The following is a 22,749-nucleotide window of genomic DNA, read 5'->3' on the forward strand; positions in this document are numbered from 1 at the left end:
CCTAGCCTTTTCAATCTTTCCTCATATGACAGTCCCGCCATCCCAGGGATCAATCTCGTGAACCTATGCTGCACTGCCTCAATCACAAGGATGTCCTTCCTCAAATTAGGAGACCAAAGCTGTACACAATACTCCAGATGTGGTCTCACCAGAGCCCTATACAACTGCAGAAGAACCTCTTTACTCCTATACTGAAATCCTCTTGTTATGAAGGCCAACATTTGGAGTATTGTGTGCTGTTCTGGTCACCCCTTTACAGGAAGGATGCGAAGGCTTTGGAGAGGGTGCAAAAGAAGTTTGACAAAATGCTCCCTGGATTTGAGGTTATTACCTAAAAGGAGAAACTGTACAAACATGGAATATTTTCCCTGGAGCGTCGTAGGCTGAGGGGAGATCTGATCTATGAACTTTATTGACACTTTCAAGAACTATAACACGGTGTTGGAAAATTCAAGTGATCAGGAAAAAAAACCCAGTGTTAGAATCGAATAGCCTTCTCTTTCTCTTTCTCTCTCTTCTTTCCCCCAACCCCTTAATTATGTAACACAACCCCAGCTCGTCAGTGCCAAAAGAACATTTTCCGCTTTAAATGACATTGAACAGAGTACTTTCCAGTGTTTAGAATGGCCTCCTGGAGAAAGTGTTAAACAAGTGCTCTGGTTTCACACCAGTCTCCAAGACTTTTATCATATCAATGTTTGCCAAGCATATATATATAAAATAAACATGGCTTCTTTGGTGGTTTGCAATAAGATTCGGGACAGAAAATGTGGGAAGGGGTTCTGTTTGTTTAAGAATAAAAGGAATTTATGCTTCAACTGACAAAACCTCAGGAATGTGGTTAAAATAAATTCCTCAGATGGCCTCTCAGCCGAACATGCAAACATACTTAACTTGTTCACTCTCTCCTGCCTGGGTAACAATGTCAGCACGTCCTGTTACTGTGAACACTGCACTATTGAAGTCTAGGAGCTAGACAAGCACAAACTTCCTTCCTCTAGCGTGGAGCACACATGGCACAATCAAGTCTATTGACCCATTCCTGAAGTGTTTAAAAACCAGACATAACCAGCTTTACCTCAAGTCCAGCAACAAAGAAATGCTGACTGAAATCCACAACTGAAAATAAACCCATTGACTCAAAACACGACAGGAGCAGCCGCAAATTCCTGCATTTCCTGGGAATCCTTGGAAGATTTGTCAACGTAACAAAACGGGTGATCTTTTCCAGTTCAGATGTATCATTCACTGATTACTTATGATGGATGCAACTTTTGACATTTGTGTTGTATTATCCTAATGTGGCTTGGAGTAGCAATGTTACAACATTTTGAGATTTAAAAAATCAAGTCTGCAATTTATCCCATCAGATAAAGCATAAAAATAAGTTTAATTTGACACCTAATTCACTTTCATATCTCAAGTAATAAAACAGTTATGGCCATTTTCATACTCGGAAATTAGCATCTTGTTCCCTATTGATTTTCTATGGACATAACAAAAAAGCTGTGATCATGGACAGTCAAAAGCCCATAACCTTCTTAAAAATTAAGAGAACTGAATGAAATTTTCAGTTATCATAGATTGAACCATTCTGAAACAAATATAAAACAATCTTACTTGGATGACCTGAAATTAAAGCATATAATTCGTTAGTTACCCAATTGCTAATTTCAAACTTCAATTACTAGATCTAAACATCTATCCGTTTCTTAATAAATGATTAACATTTTTAAATAGCCTAAGTGTCCAAATAATATTCACAAATAATTCACAATAAAACATGATTTTTAAATCTCATTTACATCAATTTATAGGCCAAATGGAAGGAATTTAGTGTTCAATTGCTGTAAATTAAAGTCTATTTTAAATCGGCTTTCTAGTGGGATCCTGTGAACGCGCTGGTTTAGAACGTTCACATTGCGCTGGATTTGTGCCCTCAAATGCCCAGAAAAATACTGCGGGATATAAAGAGCCCAAAATGAGCTACTCGCTATAGAAAACGTTATATACAGGGTTCTTAAGAAGCCCCTTTTAATGTAAAAATAAGGTACATACCTTTAACTGTTTGCTTTATAAAACCCTGGGGCTGCGAGAGGTCGCGGGTTGAGAGAGTGATTTTTAAACTACTATAACTATTATACAAGGCCATAAAAACTAATAATACCTTTTGCGACGGGGTCTTTCAGCAATTTTCCGTTAATGATTTACTAGGCTGAACATTTTCGATTGCAACAGCCTAGTAAAAATCAACAGTGTACAGTGCTGAAACAGGCACTACAGCCCTCTATGCTGACACAGAGTACCTATCTACACCATAGATAGACACAAAAAACTGGAGTAACTCAGCGGAACAGGCAGTATCTATGGAGAGAAGGAATGGGTGATGTATCGTGTCAGGAAGGGAATATTAGCTTTGGAGGAGGCGCTGAAGAAGGATCTCGACCCGAAATGTCACCCATTCCTTCTATCCAGAGATGATGCCTGTCCTGCCTAGTTACTCCAGCTTTTTGTGTCTATCTTTGGTTTAAACCAGCATCAACTGTTCCTTCCTACCCCTCTCTACACCATTCCCATCTACCTGCACTTAGTCATAGACAAAACATTCCATGCTTGCCTGCTGTAAGACAGAGTCAACATTTAGGCACATGGTAAAAAGTGTCAAGCACAGAAACAAGTCCTTCAGCTCAACTCATCTATACTGCCAAAATCCCCCATCTAAGACAATCTCATTTATCTGTGTTTGGTCATATATCTGTCTAATTTGTTACTATTATCCAGCTAAGCTACATTCTCTGGCAGGTCATTCCATATATCAACCTCCCTCTGTGGAAAACGTTACTCTCAGGTGCCGATTAAATCTCTCTCCCCTCACCTTAGTTCTTGATTCCGTATCTTGGGAAAAGGATTGTGTGCATTCTCCCTCTCTATACCCCTCACGATTTTATACACCTCTAAGATCACTCTTCAGCCTCCTGCACTTCAAGAAATAAAGACCCAGCCTGCACAACCTCTCCCCATTGTTCAGGCCCTCAAGTCCTGGCAATATCTGCACCCTTGCACTGCACTCTGCACTGTTTCCATCTTAATGGCATCTTTCCAATAGCAGAGTGACTAAAACCCAACACGATACTCCATGTGCGGCCTTGCCGATGTTTTGTGCAACTGTAATGTCTCAATTTATCTAATCACTTACAAAGGACATTTATTATCACATACACCAACGCCGAGGTGTTTTAAATCCAGTGCCACCGTGACTGATGAAGGCCAATGTACCAAAAGCAGCCTTCACCACCCTATCTACCTGTGACGTTATTGTCTGGGAACTCTATACTTGGCCTCCTGTGCTACAACTCGCTCGAAGACCCTCAAATTAACTGTGATCCTACCCTGGGTTTGATTTCCCAAAATACAACATTTCATGCTTATCTGAATTAAACTCCATTTGCCTTTTCTCGGCCCACTTACCCAACTGATCAAGATCCGGCTGTAATTCTGGATATTGACATAGTTTCCACCTATTTTTAGCATCACCTCCAAACTTGCTACTCGTGCCAGCAATGCCTAGATCGTTGATTAGATGACCCTGCAATGGGCTCAGGACTAATCTCTGAGGCACAACGCAAGTCTCATGCCTCCAATATGCTACAAAGAACCATCTTCTAATCCTCCAGAGCAAACTACCACGCAGAACTTCATCACGGGTCTTGCAGGTCCCTATAGTCCACAGCCTTGCCCTTGACAAGTTTCTTTGTTACTGCTTCAAAAAACAATCAAATCCCTGAGGCATGACCTCCCACGCGCAAAACCATGACTAATCAAAAAACCCCGTCTTTCCAAATACATGATGTATAGTTTATTCCTCAGAATCCCCTGCGGTAACTTTCCTACCACAGATGTTAGGCTCATCTTCTTCATCATCATCAACCAAGTTCCCAGGTTTTTCTTTGCATCCCTTAAAAAGAGGCTCAGCATTAGCTACTAGTCTTCTGACCCCCTTGCCTATTTCTAACAATGCTTCAGGTATCTCATCTTGTGCTCCTGGAATGTCTTCCCTAGCTTCCCACAGTGTCCTTGGCTATGTCTTATCAAGCAAGGGAGATGTAAGTAATTTCATACATCTTAAGACAACCAGCACCTCTCCGCCTGCACAAGGCACTGCCCTCGAGGCATCACTGTTAACTTTCCCAGGCTCTCTAGTCTTTGTGCCTTTGTGGTAAAAACAGAGGAGATATATTCTTCGAGAACCTTGATCATCCCCTGCAGATCCTCACATGGATGAACACTGCTTTTTGAGAGGTCCTATTCTCTCTCTCTAGTATATTTTATTCCCTTGGTATTCTTGCGTCATAGACTTGATTGCTGCTGCTCTCCTCTGATATATAACCCCACCAGGAATCTGCCTGTCATCATAAGGCCCTACTGCACACAAGGAGTGGTTTATATTCATAAGACACGGGTGCAGAGTTGGGCCGTTTGATTCATCGAGAATGCTTCACCATTCGAACATGGCTGATCTATTTATTTTCCCTTTCTACTGCCTTGATCCCGTAAACCCTTGACGCCCTTGCTGATCATTATTGTGTGAATGTTAACATATTTGAGACTGAAGGAATTCTCTTACTATCTGTGTCCAATGTTTGCAGTATGTGGAGAAATTACTGAAGGCTCAGCAAAGTCTGGTGGTGTATCTAGAAGACCCAGTTCCATCTTGTGGACATCCCTCTTGCACGGGATTGGAGTGGCTAGCAGGAGTGTTCAGTGCTTTTCACCACCATTCAATACCAAATGCGGTGCTGATACCTGTGGGGGTGTCTTATGATCGTGTTGTGGAGAACAACAGCTTTGAGCAGATGGTAAGAGCATTTCTTTGCTTTCTAGTAAAACACATCGTTTTTCCGTTTTGCTGTGTAAAACCACCTTTTGTTCTAATTATCAAAAGGAAATAGATTTTGTTCAAATGTGCATTCTTAGTATTTTCTCACTGAAGTCCTGACATATAAGATTATTAAGGGTTTGGACACGCTAGAGGCAGGAAACATGTTCCCGATGTTGGAGTCCAGAACCAGGGGCCACAGTTTAAGAATAAGGAGTAAGCCATTGAGATTGGAAATGGGGAAACACTTTTTCACAGAGAGAGTTGTGAGTCTGTGGAATTATTTGCCTCAAATGGAGGCCGGTTCTCTGGATGCTTTCAAGAGAGAGTTAGAGAGACGTCTTAAAGATAGCGGAGTCAAGGGGATATGGGGGGAAGGCAGCAACGGGGTACTGATTGTGGATGATCAGTCATGATCATATTAAATGGTGGTGCTGGCTTGATGGGCCGAATGGCCTACTCCTGCACCTATTGTCTATTGTAAATGTTATTATTGTCACGTGTACTGAGATACAATGAAAAGCTTTATTTGTTGCATGCTATCCAGTCGGCGGATACCAAATAACCATATAACCATATAACAATTACAGCACGGAAACAGGCCATCTCGGCACTACAAGTCCGTGCCGAACAACTTTTTTCCCTTAGTCCCACCTGCCTGCACTCATACCATAGCCCTCCATTCCCTTCTCATCCATATGCCTATCCAATTTATTTTTAAATGATACCAATGAACCTGCCGACACCACTTCCACTGGAAGCTCATTCCACACAGCTACCACTCTCTGAGTAAAGAAGTTCCCCCTCATGTTACCCCTAAACTTCTGTCCCTTAATTCTGAAGTCATGTCCTCTTGTTTGAATCTTCCCTATTCTCAAAGGGAAAAGCTTTTCCACATCAACTCTGTCTATCCCTCTCATCATTTTAAAGATCTCTATCAAGTCCCCCCTTAACCTTCTGCGCTCCAGAGAATAAAGTCCTAACTTATTCAACCTATCTCTGTACGCAACCAAGCCAAACGCTAGCACAATTGGCCTAGAGAAGGGAAGGTACTGAGCGCAGAATATAGTTCCCAGCATTGTTGCGCACCAGTTCCAGAGACAGTCCAATGTGTAGAAAGGATCTGCAGATGCTGGTTTAAACCGAAGATGCTGGAGTAACAAAATGCTGGAGTAACTCAGCAGGACGGGCAGCATCTCTGGATAGAAGGAATGGGAGACGTTTCAGGTCGAGACCCTTCTTCAGACTGATCATATTTTGGATCGAGACCCTTCTTCAGGCTGATTACAATTACATAGCGGCCAGTTTAATATCCACAATGGTTTAGAGGTGAATCCATCAGTATCCTAGCGTATGGAAGGACTGTTCAGAAACCTGATAACGGGAAGAAGCTACTACTGAGTCTAGTGGTGCGCCCTTTCAAGCTTCTATCTTCTGCTCGACAGGAGCAGGAAGAAGGCATGACTAGGGTTGGTCAAGTTGTTGAATATGTTTAGGAAGGAACTGCTGTTTCCATGCTGTGTCCCAAAACTAAACTCAGCTGGAGGAGCACAAGATGCTAAAATATTTTCTATAAAGTATCCCCTGGGCCAAAGAGAGGAATATTGGGAGTAATTTTCCCACTTGTGTTCAGTATCTCCTGACATTTGGAAAGTGTATTTGGCATGAGGAGCTTGTGTGATCTTTGCTGAGATACCAATAACAGATGTTTTTTTAATTGATTTTTGAAGTCCAGACTGACTTGAAAAATAGCCAAGAGTCAGGGGTACAGAAAGGTATCTTGTACCCTGTGTAGCATTTCCCAGGGAAATTCAATGCTTCTAAATTCACCATCATCGCCAGCATTTACCCTGTTGTTACTTACAAAACTCGTGGCACATATGCATCATTTATTTATATGCCGGACACAAGATGCTTTGGGTAACATTGACATTTTGCCTGCACAAGTCCTCTTAGATTTCTTTGCCTAGCAGTGCTTTTCTGCTGTTCTGCCTGTATTCCAAGCCAGACCCATTACTGCACTTGAAGAAGCAAGGAACCGCAGAAGCAGGCTAACAAAAAAAGACCCAAAGTGCTGGAGTAACTCAGCCGGTCAGGCAGCATCTCTGGGGCACATGGATAGGTGTCGGGACCCTTGCCCAGACCCAAAACACCAACTATCACACTGAAGAAGGGTCCTGACGCAAACGGTCATTTATCCATGTCCTCCAGAGATGCTGCCGGACCCGCTGAGTCACTCCAGCAGTTTCTGCCTTTTCTCCTTTGGTATTTTTAGAAAGAAGTTGTGCAAGGAAGCACATCGCAGGGGGAGAAATAACCACCTGGTCTATTTAGATGAAAGTTGCTCACCCACTCTCAGCGACCGATGTTACGTTCGGCAATAGACAATAGACAATAGGTGCAGGAGTAGGCCATTCGGCCCTTCGAGCCAGCACCGCCATTCATGGCTGATCATCCCCAATCAGTACCCCATTCCTGCCTTCTCCCCATATCTGCTGACTCCGCTATTTTTAAGAGCCCTATCTAGCTCTCTCTTGAAAGCATCCAGAGAACCTGCCTCCACCGCCCTCTGAGGCAGAGAATTCCACAGACTCACCACTCTGTGAGAAAAAGTGCTTCCTCGTCTCTGTTCTAAATGGCTTACTCCTTATTCTTAAACTGTGGCCCCTGGTTCTGGACTCCCCCAACATCAGGAACATGTGTCCTGCCTCTAGCGTGTCCAAGCCCTTAACAATCTTGTATATTTTAATGAGATGCCCTCTCATCCTTGTAAACTCCAGAGTGTACAAGCCCATGTATAGTGGCTTTACCGAGGGAATTTGGAGTTGGCATCTTTGTGAGAGGATGGGACAAGATTCTGAGATCAATGAGGACCTGTGTCTTCTCAACCCGGTCTGACATGGTCTGTATACTTGGCCTGTGTCCTTAGCAGTGGTTACAGAGATTGTAAATGTCTTGTACTGTGCAGGGTACTAGAGGGACGACAATCTTTGGAGCAGTTTGTTGGATACTCAGATTTCTACTCAAGCGATACGGCTGCGTTCGAGTGGATTTTGGACAACCATTTTCTTTGAAGGTAGGGTCTGTGTTTGTTCATGTCCAAACATGTGCTATGAATTCAAAATGGTTTAAAAATTTACTTCCGTTGCTTTTGCTAATCATTAAAATAAAAAGGCGGATTTCAGTCTAATGTTCATTATTTCATCAGTAAATGGTCGGCAGTGAAAGGTGATCTCAAATATTGTTAATTATGTATCAGCAATAAGTATAGAATTGCTGATAGACCCAAAATGCTGGAGAGACTCAGTGGGTCAGGCAGCATCTCTGGAGAAAAGGGATAGGTAATGTTATGTGTTGAGACCCTTCTTCTGACAGAGTCGGGGAAGAGGGAAACCAGACGTATGAAAAGGTACGGAACAAATCAGATCTGGCTTTGGAAATGAGGAGCCCACAGGGGTCCATTGTTGGCTATAGGAGAGTTGATAATGAAGGGATATGTACAGTGAAACTAGCAAGCCGACTAGGGTGTGGGAAAGGCGTGGAGAGAGAGGTGGGATACCAGGGTTACTTGAAGTGAGAGAAATCAATGTTCATACCGCTGGGGTGTAAGCTGCCCAAGTGAAATATGAGGTGCTGTTCCTCCAATTTGCGTGTGACCTGACTCTGACAGTGGAGGAGGCCCAGGACAGAAAGGTCAGTGTGGGAATGAGAAGGGGTGTTAAAGTACACAAAATGCTGGAGAAACTCAGCGGGTGCAGCAGCATCTATGGAGCAAAGGAAATAGGCAAAGTTTCGGGCCGAAACCCTTCTTCAGACTGAAGAAGGGTTTCGGCCTGAAACGTTACCTATTTCCTTCGCTCCACATAGATGCTGCTGCACCCGCTGAGTTTCTCCAGCATTTTTGTGTACCTTCGATTTTCCAGCATCTGCAGTTCCTTCTTGAACACAGGGGAGTTAATGTGTTTGGCAACTGGGAGATCGGGTAGCCCAAGACGGACTGAGCGGAGGTGTTCAGCTAAACGATCGCCCTGCCTGTGCTTGGTCTCGCCAATCTATAGACGTCCACACCAAGAACACAGTAGATGAGGAGAGGTTGGACGAGATGCGTCAACCTCTGCCTCACATTTACCATTTCTTTTCATGCCAGTTGAGAATGGCCAATCCAGCTTGACCCCATTTTGAGCTCTCCCCTGTAACGTTGTCGACCACACATGTATCCAATGTGATCCTGATTTCTGCCTCCACCATCCTTGTGAGTTCCAGACCCCCCAGCGCACACCAAGGTGAAGAAAATATCCTCACTTCCTTTCTAATCCTATTGCAAGTTGCCTAAAGATCGGCTGAGATTATTAACCTTCTCGATTATGGAAAGTGACACTGATGTCACAAATGACTCTGATCAAGAAGGCTCATCAGCGTCTCTTCTTCCTGAGGAGACTGAAGAAGGTCCATCTGTCTCCTCAGATCCTGGTGAACTTCTACCGCTGCACCATCGAGAGCATCCTTACCAACTGCATCACAGTATGGTATGGCATCTGCTCTGTCTCCGACCGGAAGGCATTGCAGAGGGTGGTGAAAATTGCCCAACGCATCACCGGTTCCACGCTCCCCTCCATTGAGTCTGTCCAAAGCAAGCGCTGTCTGCGGAGGACGCTCAGCATCGCCAAGGACTGCTCTCACCCCAACCATGGACTGTTTACCCTCCTACCATCCGGGAGGCGCTACAGGTCTCTCCGCTGCCGAACCAGCAGGTCGAGGAACAGCTTCTTTCCGGCGGCTGTCACTCTACTCAACAACGTACCTCGGTGACTGCCAATCACCCCCCCCCCCCCCCGGACACTTATTATTTTTTATTCAAATCGTTTGCTATGTCGCTCTTCAAGGGAGATGCTAAATGCATTTCGTTGTCTCTGTACTGTACACTGACAATGACAATTAAAATTGAATCTGAATCTGAATCTGACACAAAGAAGTGAAGGTGAACGACGATAGACAAAAGATGCTGGAGAAACTCAGCGGGTGAGGCAGCATCCTGAAGACTTCAGTCTGAAGAAGGGTCTCGACCCGCCTACTCCTTTTCTCCATAGATGCTGCCTCACCCGCTGAGTTTCTCCAGCGTTTTTTATCTACTTTCGATTTTTCCAGCATGTGCAGTTCCTTCTTAAAGATTTACAAGGATGTTACTGAGGGCGGTGGGTTTGAGTTATGAGAGGCTGGAAGGGGTAGGGCTTTATTCCCTGGTAAATAGGAGGCTGAAGGGTGATCTTATAGAGATTTATAAAATCATCTTCTTCTTGCGTATGGCGTGCACAGCCTAAAGTTGTAGGTCAAGGGTAGACATCCAGGCCAGGACAGCATCAGTTCAGATTCAGATTCAGATTCAATTTTAATTGTCATTGTCAGTGTACAGTACAGAGACAATGAAATGCATTTAGCATCTCCCTTGAAGAGCGACATAGCAAACGATTTGAATAAAAATAAATAATAAGTGGGGGGGGGGGGGGGGGGGGGGGGGGGGGGGGGGGGGGGGGGGGGTGATTGGCAGTCACCGAGGTACGTTGTTTAGTAGAGTGACAGCCGCCGGGAAAGAAGCTGTTCCTCGACCTGCTGGTTCGGCAACGGAGAGACCTGTAGCTCCTCCCTGATGGTAGGAGGGTAAACAGTCCATGGTTGGGGTGAGAGCAGTCCTTGGCGATGCTGAGCGCCCTCCGCAGACAGCGCTTGCTTTGGACAGACTCAATGGAGGGGAGCGTGGAACCGGTGATGCGTTGGGCAATTTTCACCACCCTCTGCAGTGCCTTCCGGTCAGAGACAGAGCAGTTGCCATACCATACTGTGATGCAGTTGGTAAGGATGCTCTCGATGGTGCAGCGGTAGAAGTTCACCAGGATCTGAGGAGACAGATGGACCTTCTTCAGTCTCCTCAGGAAGAAGAGACGCTGATGAGCCTTCTTGATCAGAGTAGAGGTATTGTGGGTCCAAGAGAGGTCATCGGAGATGTTGACTCCCAGGAACCTGAAGCTAGAAACACGTTCCACCTCCGTCCCGTTAATGTGGATGGGGGTGTGCGTGCCACCTCTGGACTTCCTGAAGTCCACAATGAGCTCCTTGGTCTTCTTGGAGTTAAGGGCCAGGTTGTTGTCAGCGCACCATGCTGCTAAGTGCTGGACCTCCTCCCTGTAGGCCAGCTCATCGTTGTTGCTGATGAGGCCAATCACCGTTGTATCATCTGCATACTTGATGATGGTGTTAGTACCATGTACAGGTGTGCAGTCATAGGTGAAGAGGGAGTAGAGGAGGGGGCTCAGCACACAGCCCTGAGGAACGCCCGGTGTTCAGGGTGAGGGTTGAAGAGGTGTGCTTGTCTAACCTCACAGACTGGGGTCTGTTGGTTAGAAAGTCCAGTATCCAGTTGCAGAGGGAGGGGTCGATGCCCAGGTTACCGAGTTTGGTGATCAGTTTTTGATGGAATAATGGTGTTGAATGCTGAGCTGTAATCGATGAACAGCATTCTTACATAAGTGTCTCTGTTGTCAAGGGGGAGAGGGCGGAGTGAAGTGCCGTTGAGATGGCATCCTCCGTACTCCTGTTCTTGCGGTAGGCAAACTGATAGGGATCCAGTGTGGGGGGTAGGCAGCTTTTGAGGTGTGCCAGGACCAGCCTCTCGAAGCACTTGGTGATGATGGGGGTAAGTGCAACTGGGCGGAAGTCGTTGAGGCTTGCCGCAGTGGAGTGTTTTGGCACTGGCACGATGGAGGTGGCTTTAAGGCAAGTGGGGACAACTGCTTGGGCAAGTGACAGGTTGAAGATGTCAGTCCAGACGTCTGTCAGCTGCGCAGCACAGGCACTGAGCACGCGCCCGGGGATGCCGTCAGGGCCAGCCAGCAGCCTTACGTGCATTAGTCCTACTCAGTGCCACGTACACGTCGTAGGGGGTGAGTGTGAGGGGTTGGTGATCGGCAGGTAGCACAGCCTTGATGGCTGTCTCTAGATTGTCCCTGTTGAAGCGGCCATAGAAGTGATTAAGCTCCTCAAGGAAGGAGGCGTCGCTGGATGTGGGGGTGATGTTGGAGGGTCTGTAGTCCGTGATGGCCTGGATGCCTTGCCACATGCGTCGGGGGTCGGAGTTGTTGTTGAAGTGCTCCTCAATCCTGAGCTTATGGCAGTGCTTGGCCTTCCTGATGCCCCTCTTCAGGTTAGCCCTGGATGAACTGTAGGCTCGAGCATCGCCTGACCTGAAAGCGGTGTCCCGTGCTTTCAGCAGTAGCCTGACCTTGCTGTTCATCCATGGATTCGGGTATATGGTCACCTGTTTGAGGGAGGTGACACTATTGATGGTGGAGTTTATAAAGTCCAGAACAGAGGATGTATAGGAATCAATGTCCGTGTGAGAGTCAAGGGTGGCCTGGGCTGCAAACGCCTTCCAGTCAGTGTTTCCAAAACACTGCTGAAGTGTGAAGTCCGCTTCCTCTGACCAGACTTTAACTGTCCTTACAGTTGGTTTAACCCGTCTGATGAGTGGGGAGTACTTAGGGAGCAGGAACAATGAGACGTGATCAGACTGACCAAGGTGGGGGAGGGGGATGGCTTTGTAAGCTTCAGCCATGTTGGTGTAGACTTTGTCCAGTGTCTTGTCTACTCTAGTGGGGAAGGATACATGTTGGTGGAATTTGGGGAGTACAGTCTTCAGGTTGGAGTGATTGAAGTCACCCGCAACAATGAAGGCTGCCTCGGGGTTGTGAGTCTGTTGTTTGCTAATGGCAGTATGCAGCTCTTTCATTGCAAGCTTGGCATTAGCATCAGGAGGGATGTAGGCTGCAGTCACAACAGTGGAGGTGAACTCTCTGGGCAGATAGAACGGTCTGCATCTAACCAAGAGGAATTCAAGGTTAGCTGAGCAGTGACTCTCGATGATGGTGGAGTCCGTGCACCATGCTTTGTTTACATAAATGCACAGACCCCCCCCTCTGGTCTTACCAGAGTCTGATGTCCTGTCCGCTCGGAGTAAATGACGCCCCGATAGCTGGATGGCGCTGTCAGGAACGTCAGTGTTGAGCCATCCAGTTGCTGGGTGGATGACTTTGATTCAGATTCAGATTCAGATTCAGATTCAATTTTAATTGTCATTGTCAGTGTACAGTACAGAGACAACGAAATGCATTTGCATCTCCCTGGAAGAGCGACATAGCAAATGATTTGAATAAATAATAATAAGTGTCCGGGGGGGGTGGTGATTGGCAGTCACCGAGGTACGATGTCACCAGGGAAAGGTGTCAGTGGGCAGTCATTCAAGGTGTGTGGGATGGTGTGGTCTGGATGTCCGCAGTTGCAAGCAGGGCTGTCTGTCATCCCCCACTGATGCAGGTGATGGGCTATTCTTGCATGGAGGGTGCGGGTTCTGTTCAGGGTTAGCCATTGCCTGCGATGGAGGTCAAAGCCCGATGGTGTCACTATGGGGTCTGTGATGGCCTCTCCGTTGTTGGTGTTGGCATCTTTCCAGGCTCTGCGCCACTCAGTCTTGGAGTCAAAGTCTTCCAGGGATTTGACTGAAGACCAGAAGGGTTTGTGAGACTTCAGGCGCATGTTGGGCAGAGTTGACGTGGATAAGCTTTTCCCACTGAGAGTAGGAAAGATTCAAACAAGGAGACATGACTTGAGAATTAAGGGACAGAAGTTTAGGGGTAACATGAGGGGGAACTTCTTTACTCGGAGAGTGGTGGCTGTGTAGAATGAGCTTCCAGTGAAGGTGGTGGAGGCAGGTTCGTTTTTATCATTTAAAAATAAATTGGATAGTTATATGGACGGGAAGGGAATGGAGGGTTATGGTCTGAACACAGGTATATGGGACTAGTGGAGAATACGTGTTCGGCATGGACTAGAAGGGTCGAGATGGCCTGTTTCCGTGCTGTAATTGTTATATGGTTATATGGTTATTGTCCAAGTCAGCATGGATGGGAAGGTCAGGGTTAGCCTCGATGGTGCACCAATCTTTCAACATCCTCTCCCTTCTGCCTATGCAGGGAGGGGCGATATGAGAGAGGACAGGGAGCCACTTGCAAAGGTGTTGACTTATCAAGAGGAGCTCACATAAGGTGAATAACCACGTCCTCTGTATGTCCACTGGTATTTCACAACCTTTGGTAATCCAGATGAGTGAGCAGGCTAGAATATGGCAGATGCAACATGATGTGAAAAATAATTTAGTTTCTTCAGCAGTCAAAGCAGAGGTTTTTTTTGTGTTAAGAAGGAAATATTAATATTCAAATGGTCTCCTTGTTGACAAAGTCACTGAACTCTGCAGCTGGAGCAAAGGATTAAGGAATGCAAGTGGTATGTCAGTCTTTATTCTGAGTACATAAGTAAGGACATCTTGCTGTAATTATATATAGGACTTCGGAGAAGCATTGTGCGTAGTTTTGATCCCCTGTCCTACGAATGGATATACCACAGAGGAAGTGCAGCAAATATTCATTGCATTGGTTTGCTGTAGGAGAAGAGAGTGAATAGTAGGAGAGTGAGAGAGAGAGAGAGCGAGAGAGTCTGAAGAAGGGTCCAGACCTAAAATGTCACCGTTCCATGTCACCGATGCTGCCTGACCTGCTGAGTTACTCAGCACTTTGTGTCTTTTCTTTGTGAGCAGGTTAGGCTCGGCTCTGCAGAGTTTAGAGAACGAGAAGAACTTATAAGACTGGCTGGTTGACAGGAGAACGATTGCCCTGACCATCAGGTCTAGTAACAAGGGTCACAGATTGGGTAACACCTAGGAAGGAACTGCAAATGGTGGTTTAAACTGAAGATAGGCACAATAAGCTGGAGTAACTCAGCGGGTCAGGCGGCATCTCTGGAGAGAAGGAATAGGTGACGTTTTGGGCTGAGACCCTTATTCAGACTGTAGAAGGATCTATTCCTTTTCTCCAGCTTTTTGTGTCTATCTACAGAATAGCAAGTAGATCACTTAGGACTGAGTTGGGAAATTCCTTCATGCACAGGGTGGTGAATCTTTGGAATTCCCTGATGTGGAGACTGCAAAGACTCAGTCAGTGAGTTTGTTCAAGAACTAGGTTGATACATTTCTAGACATTTCTAGATATGGAGGGAAACGAGTATTGCGGGAATAGTACAGGAAATTTCTGTTGAGGTAGAAGATGAGCCATGATGCCCGAGCTGTCCCCAAGGACCAAGTCATGTACTCCTTACCTGAAGTACCGTGAAAGGTTTCCACTTTGTTGTGAATGATTGACTGGTGTACGCAGGCAGGCAGGCAGGCGGCCTGGTGTTGTGTCTGATCTATTGGGTTCTTCTTCTACACTAGGATTACGTAGAAAATGATGGGATTCACTTCCGTCCCCCTGCAGTGCCTCTACAGAGAATCTTACTGCCATACATACTTGGATACAGGTGAGTGCTGCTGTAATCAACTAAGTTTGCTCATCATAATGGCAACAGTATTGTGTTATACTTTGTAAGTTAAAAGGCTCTATTAATTGGGTAATTGTATCTCTCCCTCAATATGGAATAAATGAAAACACCTTCATTTTATGTTATTTAGACAATAGACAATAGGTGCAGGAGTAGGCCATTTGGCCCTTTGAACCAGCACCGCCATTCAATGTGATCATGGCTGATCATCCCCTATCAGTACCCCGTTACTGCCTTCTCCCCATATCCCTTGACTCCGCTATTTTTAAGAGCCCTATCTAGCTCTCTCTTGAAAGCATCCAGCGAACCTGCCTCCACCACCCTGTGAGGCAGAGAATTCCACAGACTCACCACTCTCTGTGAGAAAAAGTGTTTCCTCGTCTTCGTTCTAAATGGCTTACTCCTTATTCTTAAACTGTGGCCCCTGGTTCTGGACTCCCCAACCATTTAGTTTAGAGGTACAGCATGGAAACAGACCCTTTGACTCGCCGAGTTCACGCTGGCTATCTATCACCCGTTCACGCTAGCTCTATGTCATGCCACTTTCACATCCGCTCCCTACACACCAAGGACAATTTACAGAGGGCCAATTAACCTACACACCCGCACATCTTAGGGGTGTGGAAGGAAACGGGAGCGCCCGGAGGAAACCCACGTGGTCACAGGGAGAACGTGCAAACTCCACACAGACAGCACCCGAGGACAGGATCGAACCCAGGTCTCTAGCGCTGTGAGGCAACAGCTCTGCCAACTGCATCACTGTGATGCCCTAATGTCTGTATTAGAAATGAATGTTAGCTACCGTGTGATTAGTACTATCGCAAGGTGATGCTGAGCAGTAATAGGCCAACGATTCCTTCACCCGCTGTGTTTCTCCAGCATTTTTTATCGTCCTGGGCCTCCTCCATGGCCAGCATGAGGCCCACCCCAAATTGGAGGAGCAGCATCTCATATTTTGCTTGGGTAGTTTACACCCCAGCGGTATGAACATTGACTTCTCCAATTTCAGGTAGTCCCTGCTTTCTCCCTCCTTCCCCTCCCCTTCCCAGCTCTCCCACAGCCTACTGTCTCCGCCTCTTCCTTTCTTCTTCCCGCCCTCCCCCCCCCTCACCCCCACATCAGTCTGAGGAAGGGTCTCGACCCGAAACATCGTCTATTCCTTCCATCCATAGATGCTGCCTCGCCCGCTGAGTTTCTCCAACATTTTTGTCTACGTTTGATTTTTCCAGCATCCGCAGTTCCTTCTTAAACCTTGTTCAAATCTGGTCTGCTCTCAGATACGCATTACATTTCGGATAAAAGAGAACATTGTTCTCATGACTTCATGACTTCATTGTTCTCATGACTTCTCATGACATGACTTCAGAATTAAGGGACAGAAGTTTAGGGGTAACATGAGGGGGAACTTCTTTACTCAGAGAGTGGTGGCGGTGTGGAATGAGCTTCCAGTGGAAGTGGTGGAGGCAGGTTCGTTGGTATCATTTAAAAATAAATTGGATAGGCATATGGATGAGAAGGGACGAGATGGCCTGTTTCCGTGCTGTAATTGTTATATGGTTATTGTTCAGAAAAGCTATTTTCCACTGCATGAACAAAGATGAAAAGTAAAGATTTTCAAAGTTATTCAAGCTTTCTTTTTTTTTTTTTTTTAGAACAGTTTTTTTTTTTTTTTTTTTTTTTTTTTGGTTTATTTTATTAGAAGTTAATACAGCACAAAACAGTACAGTGGCACCTAATTTTAGGTGCCAACTATGTAATACCGTAATCCATTCTATGTACAACCTCTAGTTTTATGTTATAAGAAGGAAGTAAGCAGAACAAGAAAAAGAAAGCAATAGAAAGGGGAAAAAGTGGAAAAATAGATGGTAGAGAGCAGAAAAACGTGAAGTGTGTGTATAAAAAATAAAAAAAGGAAGAGAGAAAGTGGAAAGTAGAAATAGAAGAGAAGGCCCCTTAAAAGAGAATTTTTCAAATCTGTATTCGGAGATGTAGCTCTATCCGCGTCATGAACTGAAATCAGCAATCCTTACGGTACCGCTGCATCACATGATTCCAAAAGGTCGATGAAAGGAGACCAACTCTTTAAGAATTGGTCATATTTATCTATTAGTCGGTGTCTCATTTCTTCAAGGCGTGCTATGTCCATCATATTCCTAATCCACATTTTAACAGTTGGTGTGGTTGTATTTTTCCAAAATTTAAGTATCAATTTCTTTCCAATTATTAACCCATAATTAAAAAAAACATTTTGATCTTTATTTAAATTGGTATCTTCTCCTATTATTCCAAATATAATCCATTCCGTTTTGGGTTCTATTCTTGACTTGAAAATCTTTGTAAATATATCAAATATATCACTCCAAAATTTATTCAACAAAGTTATTCAAGCTTTCAACAGAACTAGTAGCAGATAGTTTCTGTTGGTCAGCAAATGATTGTTGGGGACTTTGTTAAAAGGTTAGCATTATAAAAAATAAACATAGAAAATAGGTGCAGGAGTAGGCCATTCGGCCCTTCGAGCCTGCACCGCCATTCAATATGATCATGGCTGATCATCCAACTCAGTATCCTGTACCTGCCTTCTCTCCATACCCCTTAGCCACAAGGGTCACATCTAACCCTCTTAAATATAGCCAATGAACAGGCCTCAACTACCTTCTGTGGCAGAGAATTCCAGAGTCTATTGCTCCAAAGCATGGAAAAGAGCCTAATATTACGGGCCAAAAAATACAAGCATTACTCTTGTGAAGTTGTGATTAAACTAACCTGATGTTATTTTGCTAAATAGGGATTGACTCCCTGTTTGTTGATCATAAAATAAACTTGGGAAAATGCGTAGCTTTGTGGGACAATTTCTCAGTTCCGTTTGTTGATGGAAGACGTTCTATTGCAGCTCTGACTCTGTGTTCTGCGAGAAGTCCCAGGACTGGCTTGTGAACGGTGAAGGTTGGACTCAACTGGACAAGCGACACCAAACACTAGTTGCTGATCTGGGAAAGCACCTGATTCACAGTAAGATCGACCGACCATGGTAACATTTGGCATTGGTGAATGAGGCAAATAACTTCACATGCTCTTCCGCACCAATTTAGTTCTTTCAATAAATGCACAGTGGTAGAGCTGTTGCCTGAATGCCAGAGTCCCGGGTTCTTTCCAGACCTCGGATGCTGACTGTGCGGAGTTTGCATGTTCATCCTGTGGGTTTCCTCCAGGTGCTCCGGTTTCCTCCCACATCCCAAACCTCTTTGGGTTTGTAAGTTAATGACTCGGTTGAAATTGCCCCTGATGTATTGGGAGTGGATGGAAACAGTGGGATGAAATAGAACCCATGGGCACTGTGTGGGGAGCTCACCCTGTGACTGCGTGGGTTCCCTCCGGGTGCTCCAGTTTCCGGTTTGTAGGTTAATTGGCCCTCTGTAAATTGTCTCTAGTGTGTAGTGTAGGGAGTGGATGAGAAAGTGGGATAACCTAGAACAAGTGTGAATGGGATATCAATGGTCAGCATGGGCCAAAAGGCCTGGATCTCTAACTGTTAAATTTGCTCCTATCCTCACTTCCTATCAAGCTCGATGAATTTCATTGTCTGATCTCGGGGCGGCACGGTGGCGCAGCAGTACAGTTGCTGCCTCACAGCATCAGCGACCCGTGTTCGATCCTGACGACGGGTACTGTCTGTATTGAGCTTTGTACTTTCTCCCCATGACCATGTGGGTTTTCCCGGGTGCTCTGGTTTCCTCCCACCCTCCAAAAACGCATAGGTTTGTTGGTTATTTGGCTTTGGTAAAAATTGTAACTTGTCCCTAGTGTGTAGGATAGTGCCAGTGTGTGAGGAATTGGTGCAGGCTCAGTGGGCCGAAGGGCATGTGTTTCCGCACTGTATCTCTAAAACTCAAAACTTAGACACGTTAATCTGGCCGTGAGCAGTGTGGCAATGTAACTACTGCTCTGGGATGAGAGTTTAGCTGAATTCTGGTCTGCATGAAGTTCTGTCTTCAACAATAGACAATAGGTGCAGGAGTAGGCCATTCGGCCAGCACCGCCATTCAATGTCATCATGGCTGATCATTCCCAATCAGTACCCTGTTCCTGCCTTCTCCCCATATTCCCTGACTTCACAATCTTTAAGAGCCCTATCCAGCTCCCCCTTGAAAGTATCCAAAGAATCCGCCTCCACTGCCCTTTGAGGCAGAGAATTGCACAGACTCACAACTCTCTGTGTGAAAAAGTGTTTCCTCATCTCCGTTCTAATTGGTTTACCCCTTATTCTTAAACTGTGACCCCTGGTTCTGGACTTCCCCAACACCGGGAACATGTTTCCTGCCTCTAACGTGTCCAAACCCTTGATAATCTTATATGTTTCAATAAGATATCCTCTCATCCTTCTAAAGTATACAAGCTCAGCCGTTCCATTCTCTCAGCATATGACAGTCCTGCCATCCCGGGTCTTGATTATGTTAGATAATTGAATTCTCAATGATTCACCGAGCCCAGTGGATAGCGTCTAAAACTTTTTAACCGGTGCAGTGGTTACATGGTATGAGAATAAATCATTTAAAATTCAGCAGTGTGACAAAAAAACTGAATATAACGCAATTAATAGTCAAAAGACTGCAGAGTCATTACTAAAGGCTGAACAAAAGACAGCTGAAAACAGATTTCTGTATCAATAGAGGATGGTTATGCTGTTTCTGCTATCAATCTTTGTGGCGTCTCTTACTGGCTTAACACCAATCGTCCATAGGGTATTGTGTCCTTCCAGACTGGTCCTGATCCCAGGGGCATGGTTGTGTACATTACCTCATTACTTTCGTACCATGTTTGTTGCTTTGTTGTTCACTGTTGTCTCTATGTCCTCATCAGTTGTAATCTCCAGAACACAAGCTGCTCTCTGTCTGCGCACAAGTCCCCAAGCTGTTCCAAGAAGTTAGCAGTTTGTATTAAACCAATTCTCTGCAAACCCCTGCAATTACATTGCTCTGGCACCCTTCCTCATCCTCCCAGCGGGTCAAGGTTTTGCATGTTATATAAGAAACCAACATGCATTGTCCCTGGAATAATGTGTATATTTACCAGATGCTGTCTGGATCGGGGAGTATTAGCTGGAAGGAGAGTTTGGACAAACTTGGATTGTTTTTTTCTGGAATGTCGGAGATGGAAGATGGAGGGGAGGGAGGCCTGATCGAAGTACAGTAAACCCTCACAAAACTGGACCACGGGGAGGGGGTGAGGATGAGTCTCTTCTGTTAGTAATCAAGAAGGAACTGCCGATGCTGGAGAATGGAAGGTAGACAAAATTGCTGGAGAAACTCAGCGGGTGCGGCAGCATCCATGGAGCGAAGGAAAGAGGCAACGTTTCGGGCCGAAACCTTCTTCAGACTGAAGCAGGGGCTGTTAGTGCTGATTGTCCGCTATAATCGGGGGTGGGGGGAGAATATGAACTAGTTTAACCCAAGGCTGGGTGGGGAAAAACAGGGGTGTTGGTTGGGGTGGGGGTTAAACCAGTGGGAATTCACCAGCCGGGGAACCACAGAGCTCCCGAACCCCACATGCGGTGCACTGGGGATGGGCCCGGTACTCAAACACACGCCATCTCCATGCTGCTCGCTCTCTCTGCTCCCTCAACCACAAGCTCCCGCCACGTGGCAACGCTCGTAGGGTGACCTGACGCAAGTGGGGGTGGGGGGGTACCCAGAGCTGACCTCGGAATTAGGATGCTGGAGTTCATGTATTGGTGAGAAACGAATCATCAAATTGGACTTGGCCCCAAGCAAATAGTTCTTGGACAACTGCTTGACCCACTGTGACCTGTTCACTTGGTCATGCGGCTCACCATGGAATGAGTGAGTATACTGTCTGGCAGACACACATTGCTGGAGTCACTCAGCGGGACAGGCAGCATCTCTGGAGAGAAGGAATGGGTGAGGAGAGAAGTGTCTCAACCTAAGACCACCCAGTCCTCTCCAGAGATGCTCCTATCCCGCTGAGTTACTCCAGCATTTTTTGTCTACCGTCGGTGTAAGCCAGCATCTGCAGTTCCTTCCTACACATTTCAAGTACACTGTTTAGTTGTGCCCTCTTCTCTGTGCACAGAATACTGATCATTTACTGTCCAAATATTTTATTTTCTTGCATCATCTCCACCCATTTTTTCTCTAATTGATAGGCCTCCATCACCCTCCTAAACAACTGCCCTAGTTTGTGAATGTCAAGGGGGTTTTATTGTCCTACTAGACCAAGTGTGACCCATGGGAGGCCTGGTCCCCCAACGCAACCTGTTCCCCTTTCTCCAACACAACCCGTTCCCCCAACGCAATATTCCAGCACACACCCAGAGCCGACAACTGCACAGGGTCTGCTCATTTCGCCTTGTTCGGCCTCCCTCATTTTTAAAATTAAAAAAAAAATGCATTTGCATTTGCTTGGTGGCAGAACTCAGTGTACTTGGTTAGCATCAATGTTGTGAGCAGGGTTAAGCACAAGGAATAAGCAAAAGGCACTTTTTTCCATTTTTTAGAGATTTTTGAACATTTTCATAAATAACTCAAGAAATAATGCATGACATTTTCAGATAAGGTGATTTTTGACTTCAACGTAAATCTCTATCAGAATATGTAAAAACTTAGCCATTAAGGGTCACTACGAGGTAATTCAGGAGTTCTCCCAAGTTTGCCCTGATTTGAACTCGGCGAATTACGGTAATAGCTGCTTGAAGGTACTCTGGGCTCTCGTGGACATTTTTCGACATGTTGAAAAATCTTCACGAGTCTTCACGAGCTTACCATGTTTCCAGAGTACCTGCCGATAGCGTTACGAGCCTAAGAGACGTCCTGAGCTCCGACGTACCCGCTACGTACATTCTACGTGCTTCCACGAGTTAGATTTTTTTTTAACTCGGGAGAGCTCTTGAATGACCTCGTACAGTTTAGCGCATCGTGTTTTCGAGGAGATGTGAAACGCACATGAACATCACACAAATAAATACACATCCAAGATCAGAGTTTTATAAGTATACTAGTGGGGGGGGGGGGGGGGGGGGGGGGGGGGGGGGGGGGGCAGTTGGGGGTCCCGGTCAAGTGGGAGGCCTGGTACATGTTTAAGCTTTAAAACAAAATGCATTTGCATGTGCTCAGCCGAGCAGAACTCAGTCGACTTGGATCGCAACAATGTTGCGAGAAGGGCTGAGCACAGCGCTAAGCACGTTCGTGAACATTTACATAAATAACTCAAGAAATAATTCATCACATTTTCAGATAAGGCTATTTTTGACATCATTGCATAAATCTCTATCGAAATATGTAAAGATTTCACCGTTAACGCGTCGTGTTTTCTTGAAGATGTGAAACGCTGACGAACATCTCAGACACGCACACACACACACACGCACACGCACACAGACACGCACACACACACACACACACACGCACACACACACACACACACACACTGAAATTCCT

The 22,749-nt window shown here is 45.6% G+C and overlaps 1 protein-coding gene across 1 annotated transcript in view; it reads left to right on the forward strand.

Annotated features, from left to right (window-relative positions):
* Positions 1 to 22,749, forward strand: part of gpat2 (glycerol-3-phosphate acyltransferase 2, mitochondrial) — a 71,637-nt gene that overhangs the window by 25,344 nt on the left and 23,544 nt on the right. The window contains exons 9-12 of the mRNA XM_055662025.1: positions 4,647 to 4,856; positions 7,845 to 7,952; positions 15,189 to 15,274; positions 18,189 to 18,307. Coding sequence (XP_055518000.1) covers positions 4,647 to 4,856; positions 7,845 to 7,952; positions 15,189 to 15,274; positions 18,189 to 18,307 — 523 coding nt within the window. The remainder of the gene's footprint in view (positions 1 to 4,646; positions 4,857 to 7,844; positions 7,953 to 15,188; positions 15,275 to 18,188; positions 18,308 to 22,749) is intronic.

Source organism: Leucoraja erinacea, chromosome 35 (genome assembly GCF_028641065.1).
Source record: "Leucoraja erinacea ecotype New England chromosome 35, Leri_hhj_1, whole genome shotgun sequence".
Classification (NCBI taxonomy): domain Eukaryota; kingdom Metazoa; phylum Chordata; class Chondrichthyes; order Rajiformes; family Rajidae; genus Leucoraja; species Leucoraja erinaceus.